Source organism: Gouania willdenowi, chromosome 5 (assembly GCF_900634775.1).
Source record: "Gouania willdenowi chromosome 5, fGouWil2.1, whole genome shotgun sequence".
NCBI lineage: Eukaryota > Metazoa > Chordata > Actinopteri > Blenniiformes > Gobiesocidae > Gouania > Gouania willdenowi.
In genome coordinates this window covers 7,190,998-7,208,890 of record NC_041048.1, presented here as the reverse complement: position 1 = coordinate 7,208,890, position 17,893 = coordinate 7,190,998, and the positions used below count along the sequence as shown (strand labels likewise).

The following is a 17,893-nucleotide window of genomic DNA, read 5'->3' as shown; positions in this document are numbered from 1 at the left end:
GAGCTACACGCTTTAGTGAGAGCCCAGAGGGAGAACCGACGTGCGCACGGGCCCATAGACGCCGAGGGCAGTGGAACCGAGACGACAGCGAGATGTGCTGAGGTCAACGCACCGGCCTTGTGGCAAGGAGCTTGCAGCGGAGCTAATACCGGAGTGAATAAGCCGCTGGGGACCAACGTGTGCCAGAACAACAGCGTGAGAAGGAGCCGTCAGCCGAAGCTGTCCTTCACGACCTTTCGGCAGTGAAGGACAGCACCTACCAAGCAAAGTAAGAGCTGTATTCTACCTACTTCTTGACCTGTTGTGGTCTAGAGCAGGCGCTAGTTCTGCCAGCATTCGTCGACTGGAATAAACAGAAACCGCCTTTGGACAGTTACTATGGACTTTATATTTTGCTCAGCGCTTTGAGAGGAATTTGTTGTGTTTTGCACTATATAAATAAAGTTTAATTGAATTAAGCTGGCAATAAAATGCAAGATAGCTGAGAGGAGAAGAGGTGTTTGAATGGTGCACGTCTGTCAGTGTTCTGCTTTTGTAGGAAGAGGGTGACCCCCTAGTGGACGGACGCGCTTGAAATAAATGTTTCTAAGGAATGCAAACAGAGGTTTCATCCCATAGTGAGACATCTCACAAAATATTATGAATAAAACACAAAATTAGAGAAAAATATACTGAATAATAAAAAGAAGAGACAAACGAAAACAAAACACACAAATTATTTTGATTAGAACATGAACTGAAAATACAAGGGTCAGCTTTGGTTCCAAACCATGCAGGAATTATACCGTAAATGATAGAACTAAATCTAAATACTGTTTCATTCAACTTATTTAAAAAATGAAATTGTTTGAGAACCACTGCTGTAAAGCACACGTGTCAAATTCAAAGCCCAGGGGTCAAATCCAGACCTATAGAGCAGGGGATCTCAACCTTGGGGACGCAAGACACCAGGAAGGGTGTTGCCAAATGCCTACAGGAAACTAAGAATATACTGAATATACTGTAAAAAAAAAAAAAAAAAAAAAAACTTTTCCTCACCCTCCGCGGGCGGTCTCTTTTTTCCTCCAAGCTTGGGTCCTCTACCAGAGGCCTGGGAGCTTGAGGGTTCTGCCCAGTATCTTTACTGTTCCTTGAACTGCACTTTTCTCCAAAGAACATACATTACAGAAAAATACACCAAATGACAACAAAAATTTGAAAATGACCCAAAATACACAAAACTAAATATTTATACAAAAATACACAAAATGACTCCAGTATTACACTACAATGGCAACAAAAAACAATAATTACACAAAGAAATGCACAAAAAGAAAACCGAAAGATACAAAAATACACATAATGACTCAGAAAAACATACATTGCAGAAAAATACACCAAATAAAAAAATATATAAAAATCTGCAAAAAAACAAAAACAAACACATTTATCATGCGCATGTACCATAGAATTAAACCAGGGAAATCGCACACGCTATTTTATTTTGCACCTGCAAATATACCCCTTTATAACACTACTGAGTATGTACACCTTTTTGTACATCCAACCTTTAAACACATACTCATTTGGCCATAACTGACAACTCTACTTAAGCTTCCACGATATGAATACATACTTCCAACGGGCACTGTACTAGTAATACAAAATTAGTTTATGTATTAAACTTTTTTTTAGGAAAGAATTTACTCTCATGCGTCAGTTTACTATTATCCCATACTTCCATTTTCTGACCTGCTTGCTTAATATTTTTCAGGGCCTGGGAGGAGTTTATTATTATTATTTTCAATTTTTTTGGTTGGGTTAATAAAATATAATTTCCTGAGATAACCAGCGGAAACGCATGGCGCATTTCACCGGAAATGCGTGCTTTTATTTTGAAAGACTGCAGTCCGTCCTGTTGTATGTCACTTGACTTGAGTGGTGATGGACACTACGGACGGCTCAGACTCGCTGTCAGTCACTCAGGAACAGCCTGGAGTGAGTTTATGTGAACCAGTCCAGCTCAGTGTGGACCAGAAGCCGATGAGGACTTGTTTTAACTCCGTGTGTGTTTATTTCAAGAAGCCGCTATGGACGTTTCACAGGAAACATGTGGAGCGCGGACTCGGAGTATGCCTTCGTTCTTCTTTTTATTGACCCTGTGGGTGTTGAAGGCATCAGGTCAGTAACTATCCAGCCTCAGTCTGCACTGAAAGATAACTGTTATCAACCCAAAAGTGCTCTATAAATAGATGTTTTCACGTCTTTTTTTCCCAACTTTTAAATAAAATAATTCAGTATTCATTATCCAACTTGTAAATGTTTTGTTTTCTTTATTAAAGTAATTATAAGAATTGTAAAGTACAAATTTTACTTTTATTTTTCGTGTATTTTAAAGTGTATAATAGCTGCTGATGTGTGTGTTTCCATCCCAGCGGACTGCCCCAAACCTCAGGGACTAGAAAACATTGTCCTAACCTATGAAGCTCTTCTAATGAATGATTTTCCAGAGGGAACTATAGTCATTCTAGAATGTGCCAATGGGTATTTATTGGAAAGTGGCTCTGGAGTCATAACTTGCACTGATGACAATTGGACTCATCCAGATCTACAGTGCAAAAGTAAGTCGTGTGTGTGTGTGTGTGTGTGTACAAGAAAGTCAGATTATAAGGTTGAAAAAGGTGGAAGATTTACCCTAAAATATCCACATGAACATAAGCTTGTGAATTCTTGAACTTTTTAAATAATATGAAAATTATTTATTAGACTTAACCTAAAATTGGGAGTAATTTTAAAATAACTAACATATCCCAAACATTAATATTAGCATCCCATTTTTCCATCAGCCTTAGCCGATGACCGATATGGACGGCCGATATTCTTGAACCGATACTACTTTTGCTCCCTCAATTTACATCATAAAAATTACACAATGATGATAACAAATGGTACGAGTCTGAATTTTTTTTTTTATAAAAAAGGAATATTTATTGAAATGAACAAAGGTGAGGTAGAACGACAACCAGTAAAAAAAATTTAACAAATATTAAAAACAGGTGATGTAGAACAAGAACAAGTCAAAAATATTTCTGCTCTCTGTAATTAATGCGGATCGGGAAACGTAGCAGCCCGCATTGGCCGATGCTGATACACGTAAAAAACGTATAAATGTATCGGTCTATCAGTACTAAAAATTTACATTATAAAAACTATATCCATCCATTTTCTGACCCGCTTTTATGGTCGCAGGTCTGCCGGTGCCTTTCTTCGGCTCACTCTGGGCGTTAGACGGGTACACCCTGGACAATCACTCACATTCACTCCTACTGGTCATTTAGAGACTCCAATCGACCTAACAGTCATGTTTTTAGATTGTGGGGGGAAGCCGGAGAACGTGCTTACTACTAACCCACCGTGTGCCCAACATTTAAAATAATAATTTGTTAATTTTTTTACCCTCTCAAGTACCCCCTGTCGTACCATCGCGTACCTCTATTTGAGAAAAACTGATCCAAAAATATCAGCATTAGTAATTTAAAAATGTTTAATTTCTCGTAGAAATGTTCCGCCCCTTGACAACCTTACAGTAGACAAAAAAAATTAAAAAGATTGTCATTTGGTCCGCTGCCAATAAATTGATTATGATTTGTGTGTTTCAGAGAAGGACTGTGGTCCTCCTCGACCTCAGCCCCACATGAGCTTCAACATCAGTGCAGGGACCCTGTTTGGAGACATCATCAGGGTCACATGTGATAAAGGGTGAGTCTGGAAGTTTATTTCTATGAGGAAATTAAGTCCTGCTATTTCAGTGTGTTGAAATAAGAGGTTGTTGAAATGGTGCTGCCGTCACTCGAGTCTTTGACTCGTTGACTCTGGTAAACTGACGAAGCAAAATTAGTGTTTGTCTGGCCACAGACTGGTGGTGGTGATCTCTACAGGGTGTCTGATGATATCCTGTGACCTGATACAGAAATAGAATCATCACTGAGTGCAGAGACCATCTTTCCTATTTATATAAAGTTTTTCTTCATTTTGCCAAAAGGTGCTACACACTGGCCTCGGCTACATGATGTGTTTTAATTCAGAATTAGTCATTCCGAATTAAATCATTCAAAATTAAAGTGTTCTGCTTCGTGTTTACATGGAAATAGTAATTCCCGAACTAAGGTTTACATGGAAAACCGGTTTATTCGGCTTTAGGTAATTCCGTTTTAGGTCTGGTGGTTGGGAAGGCTCTGATTGGACGGGGGAGAGCATGACGTATCACGTCTATCGGGAAAAACACACAACAAACCTTTTATCGTCTGCTATAACACAGAACATCACACGTGAGAACTGTTTTTCACCTTTATTTTGATTGTAGTTTTAAAACAGCAGCTCAACAATAACACACTTTGGTCCACGGAGCGTAAAGGAGATAGGAGCTATTCACCAGTAAAACTCTGTAAAACAATAACCAGGAATAAATATTTACTCCCTGGTAAAGATAGAAGATCTAACAACCGTTACTCTGATAAACTTGGTGATATTACAGCCTGTGCAGCAGTACGGGGACGCTTTTACTCCGCTTTAGTATCACCCATCCGGTGAAGCCGTTCAGTTTGCTGATCTCCATGTGTGTTTAATAAGTCCATGTGTTAATTTCCGCACATTTATGCCTCCGTCCATCCACTTTTTCATTATATCCATGTCTTTTAAGGCTCTTATTATTGTTATTATTATTATTATGTCGAATCTAGTCCGGGCCGCCATGTTGGATTATGTCGTCACCAAACGCGTCATCGCCGCAAGTCGCACATGCGTAAAACAACTGGAATTAACTTAAAGCGGCTTTAAATTTTAAGTGTTTACAAGAAAGAGGAATTATTTAATTTGGAATTGAAAACAGAATAAACCAGCCATCTAATTCAGATTTAAGTTTAATTCGGAAATAAATTAGCATTAGGAATGAAGTGTTTACAAGGCCAGTTTAAAGAGGAATTAAAGCTCCCATGTAAACATGGCCACGAACTGGCATTTGGCTCGTATGCTTTTTCACTGGCTCATCAATGATTCAAAGCTGTCTCTATGTACTTTTTGAATTAAACTTTGAGTTAAAGCTACCTTTCCTTTCCTATATGATTCACTACCGTGACATTGGATACTTGGTGTGCATTGACTTTCTTCTCTGTTCTTTTGTATTCTGCCAGTTACCAGATCAGTGGATCAAGTTACAAGCAGTGCTATAGCACAGGGTGGAGTGGAAGAAGCAAATGTGAAAGTGAGTGACTTGCAGTTCTTACTTCTATGTCTCTAATGCAGGTAGAAAGCTCTATAATGACACTGTATTATACTGTACAAGTAATGTTGTTTATTCCTGATGAAAGTAAAAAGTCTATTTTCTTTCAATATGAAAAAATAGAAGAGCTTTTGATAAACCATGTACAGTATGTAATGGGGTGTGAACTCAGTAATAAGTGTGTGTGTGTGTGTGTGTGTGTGTGTGTGTGTGTGTGTGTGTGTGTGTAGCTGTTTGAGTGTCAAATCTAGTGTTAAATGTGTTTATTTCAGCACAGAGTATTCATTAGAAAACATTAAGGCAGAAGTGGGCAACTTTTATTATAGGTGGGGCCACAAAACAGTGATTTTTCTGATCTGAGGGCCAGATTATCAACATTCATGTCAGTGTTGAGAATAATGACCAATCTGAGCATTAATACAGGGAAGAACAACACATTTGTGTTGTCATTTCATGTGTTTTTGGTTTATTGTATTGTTTTTATGTAATTTGTTTTCTTATTTTGTGCTTTTCCTCTCATTTTGTTTGTTTTTAGTTGTTTTGTGTGTTTGAAGCCAATTTGGATATTTTTGTTGTCATTTTGTGATTTTGGAGACATTTTTTGTGTATTCATTTCGTGTGTGTTTTTTTGTTGTTATTGTTGCTGTTGTGTGTTTTTGGAGTCATTTGTGTATTTATGTTGGCTAGTGTATATTTTTCTGTTTTGTTGTGTGTGTTTTTAACTAATTTTGTGGATTTACTTCAGGGGCCACTCAAAATTAGAGCGAGGGCCGCATATGGACGTGACACGGGCGGTTTTACTGTCCTGATGTGATCAGACTTCTGCCCTGGAGGCTGGTACCGCTCGATAAACATGTCTGCACTACGGGAGTTTCCATATCCCGTAGTGAGACATCTCACAAAATATTTTAAAATAGAACCTTAGGTTATGTATATAACCCCGGTTCTATGAGTAATATAAGTGAGATGTCTCACCAGACTACCCTTCTTGCTTGAACGAGGAGAAGATGTGCTTATTTTGAAGGGTACACGTCTGTCCGTGTCCTCCCTTTATAGGAGGTGGGTGACCCCCTAGTGGACGGACATGCTTCACCGGCCAATCAGGATTGGCATATTGAAATAAATGCTTCAGTGGAATGTAGACAGAGGTTGCATTCCTTAGTGAGACATCTCACTCATACATAACCTAAAGTTTTTATCTGTTCTCTTAGTCATAACGTGTGAAAAACCACCTGAAGTAACCAATGGCAGAAGATCATGGGATGCTCACGATGACCCAAAGTATGGAGAAGAAATCCTGTATTCCTGTGATGTAGGACACACCCTGGTGGGGCCCGACCGCATTATGTGCAACGAAGATGGGGAATACAATTCTCCTCCTCCCCTATGCTCAGGTGAGGTCACTGCATTTGAGCCCCCAAAATAAATCCCCAAAAATTATATTTAAAGAAGCTAGAAGGAATATAAAGCTCGACAAAGTACACAGAATAACTCCCAAAAGTACACCAAAAGATTTATACAACACAAAATGACAACAAAGACAGACGCAATCACAACTGTCAACAAAATTGCACAAAATGACAGGAAAATATATATTAAAAAAAAAAAATAGAAAGTGACCCCAAAAATGCACAAATCGGCAATAAAAATGCAGAAAATATCAGATAATTACACATAATTGGAATAAGAACACAAAAAATTACATTAAAAAACCCCACAAAAAGGTTAAAAATTGACTAAGACAAATCCCTTTTTTCTTGCGTATTATCACTCACATTGGTCATTATTATAAATGCTGACATGAATGTTGATAATGTGGCCCTCACATCAGATAAAATCACATTTATGTGGCCCCTGCTGTGATAGAGTTTAAAGTGTGTTGCATTGGACCACACTGGTAGTTTTATCAATATTGTTACAAAAATATTGTTCTTTTCAAAACAAAGAGGTAATATTAATGTTCTGTTTGTCACTGGTGATGTAGTTTTATTTATACATGTTCTTATTGTTTGAAGAGCCACACCTGCTGAGGGCCAAGGCTTTTTAAAAATGTTGATTATTGCACAAACCTCACTTATAAGTGAAGGCTGCATTGCCTAAAAACAAAGAATGTTTATGAAAGTGGGCCAGGATAAACACCAACGGCTGTAAAATAAGAAATGAAGTCTAAACAGCGGGTGTTTGGAAAGAATTCAGCTTAAAAACCTTCATAGTTTATCATGTTGTCTTTAGTTAATCACACACACGATGGACCAGAACATATGTGTGGTCTAATGGTGTCGGATGTTCATGTTTGCTTTTCATTCATTGCTTTGCTTTGGACACATCCTGTAGATCAGGAATGGGCAACTGGAGGCCTGCGGGCCACATGCGGCCCTCGTTTTAGTTTTGTGTGGCGCCAACACAAATATACAAAACAAACCTGATGACAGAAAAATACACAAAATGACTCTAGACATACAAAACGATAAGAAAAATATTTAAAATTTACAAGAAAAACACAGAAAACCTTAGAAATCTGCAAAATGATTACAAAAACACACAAAACAACAACACGAATAGACAAAATGTACCGTTCAAAACACACAAGGTGACTACAAAAATACACAAAATAACAGAAAAATACATACCTGTAAGACATTCAAAATAACAACAAAAATGCTCAAAATGTTAGCAAAATACACAAAACAACAAAAGTCTACTAAATGATTACAATAACGTACAACAATATAAAACAACAACAGGAACACAGATAATGACCCTAAAAACACAAAAATGTACTACAAAATGACATAATATCTCAACAAAATTATACAAAATGACAAAAGTCTGCCATAATGATTGTAAACACATATACCAAACAACTAAAAAAAATACACAAAACAGCATCAACACAGAAAATAACTGCAAAACAAACAAATTAACTACAAAAATACACAAAACAACATAAAAATGTATAAAATGCCTCCAGACATACAAATTAACAAGAAAAATACACAAAATGTCAGCAAAAATATATGTAATCTGCAAAAATGATTACAAAAATACACCAAACGTCTAAATACACAAAACAAAAACAGAAAAAGAAAATGACCCCAAAAACACATAAATGTACTACAAAATGACAAAATAATACACAAATGACTCCAGACAATCAAAATGATAAGAAAAACACACAAAATGATTCCAGATACAAAACGACAAAATACACAAAATGTCAGCATACCTAACAAGTGCAAAAATATACAAAACAACAACAGAAACACAGAAAATAACCCTAAAAACACACACATTTACTACAAAATAACACAAAATGAAAAATCCAGAAATGACTAGAGATAGAAAATGACCAAAAAAATACACAAAAACCCAAAAATCTGCACAAAAGATTCACAAAACAGCAATAACACAGAAAATGACCCCAAAACTTACAAATTCACTTTGTGGATTTGTGGCCCTGCTGTGATAAAAGTTTCTCATCTCTGCTGTAGAAGCTGCGATGGAGGTACTGTCATGTTTATGCTTGTTTTTTTTTCTTTTTTTATTTGTCTGGGCACTCATGGCTTTGTTGTGTATACCATATACTGTATATTGTTTATACGCTACAGTTTCTACATGCCTACCTATGCTTGTGCACCCTCTGAATGGTTTGATGCTGACTCAGTGTTTCAGTGGATGTTCATTGTTCGGCAGAATTTCTGTGAACCAGATGCTTTGTCATGCTATTGTGAGCCATGGCACACCTTTTTCATTTGAAACGCATACAATTGTAAGCCAATGAAAACGAGTTACACAACATTAGAGCCTTATTGTCACTGATTAAATATTTTGCTAAGTAAAATAACTGCAGTAGTTATGGTAATGACACGCCTTTGAAGCAACTAAGTAAGACATCTGTTATTCAAGGCGTACTAGCTTGCAACAGAACATTGTGTGTGTATAACTAAAAAATGTTTAGAAATCAGATAAATATTTTTTTATGATTCAATTTAAGTTAAGTTAATCTGACTTACTCCAGATGCACAAAATACTTAAATAAAAAACAAACAAACAAAAAACACCCACCCCTTCCATTATCCTACCCTGACTCCCTCTCCCTTGTTCCCTTTCCCCTCACCTAGGTACAACACTACCATCTCTTTTTATATTTTCCCTTTATTGAAGTGTTTATTACTCTTCCTTAGGGCTGGTGATGGTCACAACTATGCAATAAAATAAATGTCTTTATTTCATTGTAATAATAAAACATGCATTTGCAGAATGTGCAGACGAGGTGGAAAAAAACAAAATAAATCAGGCTTGTTTTATGCTGTCTTTATTTAATATAATTGAAAATAAAACATGTTAACAAAAATTAATACATTGATTCATGACTAATTTCAACCAGATTGATTGTATTTTTTTGACTCTCACATGGATATTTATCCATTTAGTTGTTAACAAATCAAAAATGGTGGGTTACGAACTGTCGAGATTTAAATCTTACTTCACCAGGTCATGGCTTATAGCAAGTTAGCCAGATTAACTTTATATTAAGCTGGTGGTTGTAATATGACAAAGAAGTTAATTACATCTATCTGGTAAATACACACAGACATTTTCTTTGTAGACATGATCAAAAAAAAAAGAGAAAGCATGTGAATGCTCCGTTCTTTGTATTCCTGCCACTGTTCGATCTGCATGCAGAATGAAAAGATGAGCACGCTGTCACTGCACCGCCACTGAGGGTGTTTATTTTCAGCCCAGATAAACTTAGCAATGTTCTTATTCATAGGTGTGACAACAGAAGACCGAATAACTGCTCCTACATCTCCAGTGAAAGGTAGAGAAGTGAAAAAAGCTGGAGAATATTTCAATCAGCACTGTACTGTATATAAACCTAAAAAGAAACACCTGTCATTTCCCCTGAGGATAAAGTATTTTGACAGCATTGGTTATATTTCGCATCACAGAAGCATCCAATTCTGCAGAACTGTCTGCCACAGCCACAGCTTACAGAGATAAATATGTCACAGCCACCACAGCACCAGCTTTCCCACCTTCAGGACGAGGTAGAGAATGATCTTTGCACGCCGTTGCATGTCTGTGAGCATGTTGCATGCTACACAGATAAATGTGTGCACCTCTTTTTAGCTGATATCACAGAATATACAGTATAGCATGTTCTCTCTTTTGTTCAGAAGTTGGCAAAGACATTTTGAGACCCCAGAGTAACTCTACTTCACCGAGTCTTGAACCAACTGCACCACCTTCATTTCAAGGTAGAGACAAATGTCCTGAAATTTCACACTTATCACACGGAATATTTAGCTTTAAGTTGTACTTGACTGTTATTTAAAACTGTCCTTGAGCCAAAAATAATGCATTCAAATCAATTCTGCAATAAAAAAAATTCACGGTTTAGGCTGTAATATCCTCATCAAAAATATTTCACTTCAGCCCTCATTTTGGGAAATACTGCATATTTAGTGTTTTTACTGCTGAAAAGATTAGGGGTTCTCATGATAAAGTCCATACAAACATATAAAGGGTTTGAAAATTATAATATTTTTTATATCTATGGATAAGTCTGAAGTAGTTGAAAAGATCTGATGCAGTGAAAGTAAAAAAATATATTACATTAATACATTTTTATTGCACTTTTATGTGATGGGCTGTTTGTGTACACCAAGAGTACAAGTGTTATTTTTTTTCTTTAAAACTGTCCTTGTGCCAAAAATAATAATGCATTAAAATCAATTATGTTATCAATTATTGTCATGGTCAAGGCTATAATATCCTCATCAAAAATATTTCACTTTGCACCTTTTTTTTTGAGATATTGCATATTTGGTGTTTTTGTTGTTTAAAAAAATCCAGGGTTCTCATCACAAAAAGTCCATACAAACATAAAAACAGTTTGAAAATTATAAATAATTGTATGTCTGTATATGGATAGATCTGAAGTAGTTGAAAAGATCTGATGCAGTGGAAGTAACAAAAATGTTCATGGAGTACATTTTTATTGCACTTTTATGAGATGGAATGTTTGTGTACACGAGGTGTACAACTTAAGTGTATGTAAACTTGAAGTGCACAATGTGTGCAGAAGCAAATTTAACTTCTAACGTTAAATGCTCTTTCTCATTATTGTTCTTGTTTTTTATTTTCACTTGACTTGCACATTACATTAAAGCTGCTGGAGAGCATATAGTTTTTAATTACATAAATCTATAGTGTAGGATCATAGCTCAATAAACCCAAGATCATTAGGTTGAAAAAGTGAAGATGTAAAAGGTTAAAATTGCAGCTGAAAAGTTTTATCCCTACTGTAAACATTCTCTTACTGACATTGTCAGAAAAGTTTCATGCATTGCATTGTGGGATGTGGAGATGCAGTGAAGTGTTTTCACTTCTTTCTTAATTTGATTTCTTGTGTTTCTTCACCAGACAAGAAGGACAGTGATTTACTTGACTACATTTTTGTTGGTTGTTCCAGGTATTCCCACGTGAATATTTCTCTGTAAACTTCAAAATAAACATCTGTCATTGTTTTGCCACAACTTTGTGTCTGTGAAAACACCAGAAATGTGTTGGGAAGTCACTTTGGCACAGTTTTGGGGTGCAAACACAAGAAATACACAATACGAATGAAGTAAAAACACACCTATGCATCCGTTTACAGGAATCCATGTCCCACAATGCAATGCTCAAAACTTCTCCAACAATGTCAATAAACTAAATGTTTAGAGTAGAGATGAAAACACATTTCAACCTTTTCCATCTTTTGTCAAGCAGACGATCTTTGATATATTTATTTATGAAGCCTACACCATGGATGTACTACTCATACGAAGTTTGATGTCTTAATATGTATGTAGTGCGTTCACATTAGATGGTGTATGCAAAGATTAAGTACGCGAGAAATACCTGGATTTATACAATATTTGGTCATTTTTAAGTATGCACGATGGGCACACTGGTCGTGTTCAACCACCCCATGATGCATTGCAAGCAGAATGTAAAATCATCCTGGGACCGGCTTCAAGCCAAAAGTCAAGCATCCCATTTTCAAAATAAAAGCATCTCTTTTTGTCTTCCATCAATTTTAAACACTTTTATAAATAGGGCTTTTGTTTTGAAATGTTTTCATGTTTTCAGAACTTTCAAAGGTGGCAAATCAACAGATATTAAGCTTTAGCGTGCTTTAGGTTCAGTGGGAGCGGTCATCATCCTAACCATACTTAAAGTAGACAGTACATACTCATTGAGTGTGTAGTGCATTAGTGTGCCATTTCAAATGCAGCCTCGTCTTTATCTGATAAAAAAAAAAAAAAAATGATAGTCTCCAGCAGCTGATGAAGTAGAACGTATGATATCTGATTAAACTACAGCATGAAAACATAGATCAGATATTTACTTTCTATCCTAGTTCTTCACTGCTTATATGACGTCCAAACCCTTGTGCATGGTTACAAATATAATAATTGAACAACTGGTTTGCTCATGAGCTTTTTGATCTTTTTATTTCATGTGGTGTTTGGTTTGCTTACTGATATTTGTGCTTCATTCCTACAGAAAAGCCAACTGTAGATGTAAAAAACAACACAAATACAGGTGAGTACTTTGGTATGTTAGGAAAATGAATGAATACAAGTGTTATGGTAAATTTCACCTTTTTAAATTTGTTCTTTAATACAGATTATACAGCTGTAATACTGAGTGTAATCGGTGTTGCATTAGGTAACCAAACTTTTCCTCTTTAACTTATAGTTTACAATATTTTACGGTATTTGCTCAACAAGCTGCAATGTGTGTGTATATGTGTGTGCGTGCGTGTGTTCCAGTGGCTTGTATAGTTGTGCTTTTTATACACAAGTACCATCTGAGGAGAAAAGGGTGAGAACCATGTTTAACTCATTATTCCCATTGCATGTGCTTTGAATCCTTCGTGCACGCTCTCTGCTATTTGGCCTTTTTTAAGTTTCACACATTTAAAATTTCACGCATTTTCACGGCATTGAACGCATTCTCTTCAACAATGTGGCACACAGGCTGTAACTCTGAAACTTTAGTTTTTTTTTTTTTCCTTTTTTCTTCTTCTTCCTGCATTCCTTTACTGCTTTTAATCTGTTGATGTAAATTTGGAATTTTGAGCTTCCTGGCTGGTGAGGTACGAGGGAAGTCAACAGGAAATTCTTGAATAAAACCAGCTGTAACAAAGACATGGGCATTAAGTAGAGAAATACCTAGGGTGGAATTAGCATAATATACTGTAGTTCAATGCAAAACTACACACAGACATGCTTTGGGCTTTGGGTTTCAGGCTTTTGGTCCGCAAAGCTACATTTGCATAATTTCACATGCATAAATAAAACATTTTTTGGCCATATTTTAAGGTTTTTACTATATAACTTCCTAACAATTCTATTAACTTCAATGTTTTTTTTAAAAGTAAAACAAAATAATAATAAATTGTCTTCTTTTTGAATAATATATTAAGGTTTCATTTATTCAGACAGCTTTTTTCAGAAAGTGTACTTTGATCTCCTGACAAAGATCAAAGGCATATGCTATTTATCAAAGTACATTTCCTGAAAAAAGTTGTCTGAATAAATAAAACATTAATATATTATTTTAAAAAAAAATTCTGCGACTTAATATCTTTGCTTTGTAAGTTTCTGTAAACCTCAGATTGTCATTTTTTGACTTGAGTTATAAAAAATGCAGTGGTTATATTAACTATTGTTCCTTTGATTTGATGACCACTAGGGTGGGTGTCACCATTTGGCCCACTTTTAAGAGGGTTTACAGAAACCTTACTCTGAAGCCCATGCAGTGTATTTCATGCTACATTGACTAACATCTTAACCTTTGGAATATTAAACATAAAGGCAATAACACAGCATTTGGTGAACTGATGACATGTTTACTGAAAAGTAACACAACTCCTATGATGGCACCGTAGTTCATATGACACCAAAGAAGACCGGAAGCCGGAGTTATTACAGTTCCAAAATCTGTAGATTGCCTTCTTCACTCAGGTATTCATCAATTCTTCTGCATTTCACTTTCCGTAAAACCCTAAAGAGTAACTAAACCCCAAAACCAAAAATGTATCTAAATATGTAGTAGTGTTTTTGATTGATTATTATTCAAATCTTGACAATTAAGTCAAAGTATTTAAATTTGGCGTATTTTGTTGTAAGAATGACTGCCCTCTATGGGTTGAAACCAAGTTATTACAATCAATTTTTGCTATTGGCTGAGATATACCACTTTCATCACAAACCACCACTGTTGGCCACGCCCCTTCTAGAAAATCTAGCTCCTGTGGACTCAATCTGTGGCGAGTAGTTTAGATTGCGAGAATTAGTGAATAGAGAGGAATATTGAGTATTAAGTAGCTAGTTAGCATAGAATAGATAGTTTTTCAACCTTGTGGGTTCACCTGGAATTCAAATTGGGTCGCCTATAATGTCTAGAAATAGAAGACTTACTGATATAAAATACATTTTAAATGAATTCTTTTTCTTTTCCAATATAAAACACCACTCATAATCTTATCTAATCACTTTCTGAAATATAAATCTAGTTCAAATTAAAATGCAGTATAAAACTATCTGAGCTGACACATCTTGTCACTCTATGCACTAATCTTGGATACTTTAGTTTTTCTAATACAGTATAACAAACATCTTCAAAAAACTATTAATGCAAAAAAAAAAAAATGTCTCTGGGGTTGCCAGGAATTTGTGATATCAAAATGGAGTCACAACTGGCATAGATTGTTCTTTGGAGATTTTATAGTCTACAGTGGGCGTGTCTTAACTGCTCCAGGAGCCACGCCCATAATTAAGGCATTTTTTTTAAAATTCAAGCCTTGACAAACATCAACCAAAACCTTGGGGTTTAGTTACTCTAAAGTTCACAAAACTCACTTTTTTATTTTATTTTTGCTGAAACCTTAATAATTGTTGAATTGTTGCATTCAAGAGGGAATCAATGATAAACACAACTTAAAGTGTTTGTATCATTTCTTTTTTAGAACCGTCCCTATGAACGGAGCTGCACCGATCTCAAGAAGGGAATCTGGGAATCATGAAGGATAAACTGTCAAACCTACTGAGCGGCGTCATAACCTCATTGAATGTACCATATTCCATCAAACACAAGCACTTTTTATTTGTATTGGTTTATATTTGTCACAGTATTTAACACAAAATGTAAATATTCTATACTGCTTTTTTTTTTAATTATAATTTATGTTCTAAAATGGATTAAAAGCATAACACTCATGAATACTACAGTGTTGTGTTTATATGTTAATAATGCTCCAGTTTATCAGAGCAGAACCCTAACAATGTCTTTAATTCAGTTTGCAGACTGAAAAGAGACGGATAAAGATCTAATCTGCTACATTCTTTGCCTCCTTACTTTTCATGATTGTCTATTGTTCTGAATTAGCAAGACTTTCCCATCATCACGGGAAGCTTTCATGAGAACCAGGCATCTTTTTGCCTTTGATCGTGCATATGACAGCACAATGGATCATGTTTACTATCCAAAAAATGATCAACATGATAAATGCGTAGCAAAGAATATTAAAGAGGAATTTATAAAACTTTAAATCTTCATCCATATGGACAATGTCAAAAGTCTGAAGAATAATGTAATTTAAAGCACATGCATAGGCATATTTTATATTCTGACAAGGTTGAAAGTTGGGTTTTTTTCTCAGGAGAAATGTGATGAATGCGTTCAGTGTCTGGGCTGCAGAAAAAGACTGAGGCATTATCCTGGCAGGGGTGGGGAACAGCGCAAAAAAAAAAGTACCATAAAATGTGGTGACACTGTTTCTTTGTTGGCTGGAACGCTGCCATGTCAGAAGTTTCTGTGCCTTTAGGGGATAAACTGAGGGTCTCCCTATTCTTCAGTATTCAGGTTTCACTTTCTGTCTCTTAATGTCTTTGATCGTGATCGAACTCCAGCTGATTATTCAATTTGATTTATATCGAGATAGACACTATCACGTGCACACAATGTAATGGTTATTATAAGGAGGAGATTTCTGATTCTTGAAAACAGAGGTTGTATTGTAGAAGAATCCATCCTCCATCCACCTCATCTCACAGCCCACAACGGAGTTGTAATCAGTTGGTTGTGTGCCTATTTAGTTCAAATGTATGGGGTGTGTTATTTATTAGGAATCCTACAATGAAGAACCCTAATACAAACAACATATAAGTCTCAATAATTGTATTTCTTCCAATGATTTTATTATAGGGCTGGGTGATTTTGCCTAAAAAAAAAACATCTCACATTTTTCTAGTTTAGATTTTTATTATTTTTTTCCCAGTGCACTTGTAAATGACTGCAGACATCAGATATATTGTCAAAAGTGCAACTTTACTGCTGTGATTGTCCTCAAGAGTAAAAATGCATAGAACAATCTCAAAATAAAAAGTAAATGAGGCTCTGTCATTCAACAATTTCAAGCTTTAACCCAGGTTTAAGCAAAAGTGCAACAGTAACTTCACAGTAGCTTAAATTTTCTGATTAAGAAATCAGATAACTACATATTTTATAACATAACATTACAATTAAAAAAACAAACTCTTCCCTTAGCATCTCAGCATAATGAAACATGCCTGTGGCACACATGTAGCCTCCTCAAAGGCCTCACATCGCGCTACGGGAACCCACAAGGACGGAACACGAAAAATTCTGAAAAAACTAAATAAAATTTCAACTTTTTTTCTTTTTTTTTAAACTCAAATTTGCTAAATAAAAATAGTTTTTATCTACAAATTTCATAAATTGATTAAATACATTTTTTGCCCAGCCCTATGTCATTCAATCAAAAAAAGAAATAGGAAACAATTCAATATTAGCATTGTGCTGAGTCATACAAGTGCTTTTTTTGGGACATTTTGGGTTGAAGCATCACTGAATTAATACAGCTTGTGATTTTTTACTAGTTTAACAACAGTTCTAAGTTGCTTTAGTTCAGGGGTCAAATATGTACCAGTTTGAGCTTAAGTGGGCCACATATTTTTGGTAGTAAAAACAAACAAGCATTAATTCAGCATAAATGTGCCCTAGTTTGTAATATAAAGCACCTACAGTGTGCAAGCAATAAGTGACAGATATCAGTCCGTGTGGGATTTTCACATCCATTATTCTTAGTTTTGAGAGCATTTTCTATTAAATTTGGGGAATTTTTGTGGAATCATTTCAAGAAAAACTTCACAATTTTGGAAATATTGAGAAAATTTGCAGGTAAAAAGAACAGCCATCATGTCATAAAAGCAATGGGGGGAAAATGAGGGGTCCTGCATATATTGTGTATTTTGAGGGCCTAAGATGTCTACAACTGAATTAGTTTGTAATTTACACGATGATTCATGGTTTTTATGTCATTTTTACTTTCCCCAGTGGTGCATATTTGATGCTCTAAGGCAGTGTTTTTCAAATGGGGGTACGCGATGGCACTACGGGGGGTACTTGAGTGAGAGAGGAAAATTAACACCCCAGGTGTAAGATTACTAGAAATAATAAAAACCATAGAAATAAATCTATTCAGGAGCCACTAAATCTGGGGTTTTCAACCTTGGGCTCAGGACCCCATGTGGGGTCACTTGGAGTTTAAATGGG

The 17,893-nt window shown here is 35.7% G+C and overlaps 1 protein-coding gene across 5 annotated transcripts; it reads left to right on the top strand.

Moving 5' to 3' along the window:
* The first annotated feature begins 1,902 nt into the window (after positions 1–1,902).
* Positions 1,903–15,659, top strand: LOC114463810 (complement receptor type 2). Of its 5 annotated transcripts, none has more exons than XM_028447613.1 (13): positions 1,903–1,977; positions 2,062–2,160; positions 2,415–2,600; positions 3,639–3,738; positions 5,169–5,239; positions 6,469–6,651; positions 10,032–10,079; positions 10,210–10,308; positions 10,438–10,518; positions 12,815–12,853; positions 12,938–12,979; positions 13,084–13,135; positions 15,285–15,659. In XM_028447613.1, exons 2-13 carry the CDS (start codon positions 2,070–2,072, stop codon positions 15,346–15,348), a joined length of 1,056 nt encoding a protein of 351 aa, XP_028303414.1. In that variant the 5' UTR covers positions 1,903–1,977; positions 2,062–2,069; the 3' UTR covers positions 15,349–15,659. The 5 variants fall into 5 exon arrangements, with proteins under 5 accessions (XP_028303414.1, XP_028303417.1, XP_028303416.1 ...); XM_028447616.1 differs by adding an exon at positions 14,205–14,280 and having other exon boundaries at positions 1,909–2,160; XM_028447615.1 differs by having other exon boundaries at positions 1,909–2,160; positions 10,441–10,518.
* Positions 15,660–17,893: the final 2,234 nt, after the last annotated feature.

Bases quoted from the DNA above. Each gene is read 5' to 3' on its own strand.
- LOC114463810 (XM_028447613.1), top strand. From the start codon at position 2,070: ATGGACGTTTCACAGGAAACATGTGGAGCGCGGACTCGGAGTATGCCT. The intron at 2,161-2,414 runs GTCAGTAACTAT...TTTCCATCCCAG, and splicing joins GTGGGTGTTGAAGGCATCAG to CGGACTGCCCCAAACCTCAG. The intron at 3,739-5,168 runs GTGAGTCTGGAA...GTATTCTGCCAG, and splicing joins AGGGTCACATGTGATAAAGG to TTACCAGATCAGTGGATCAA.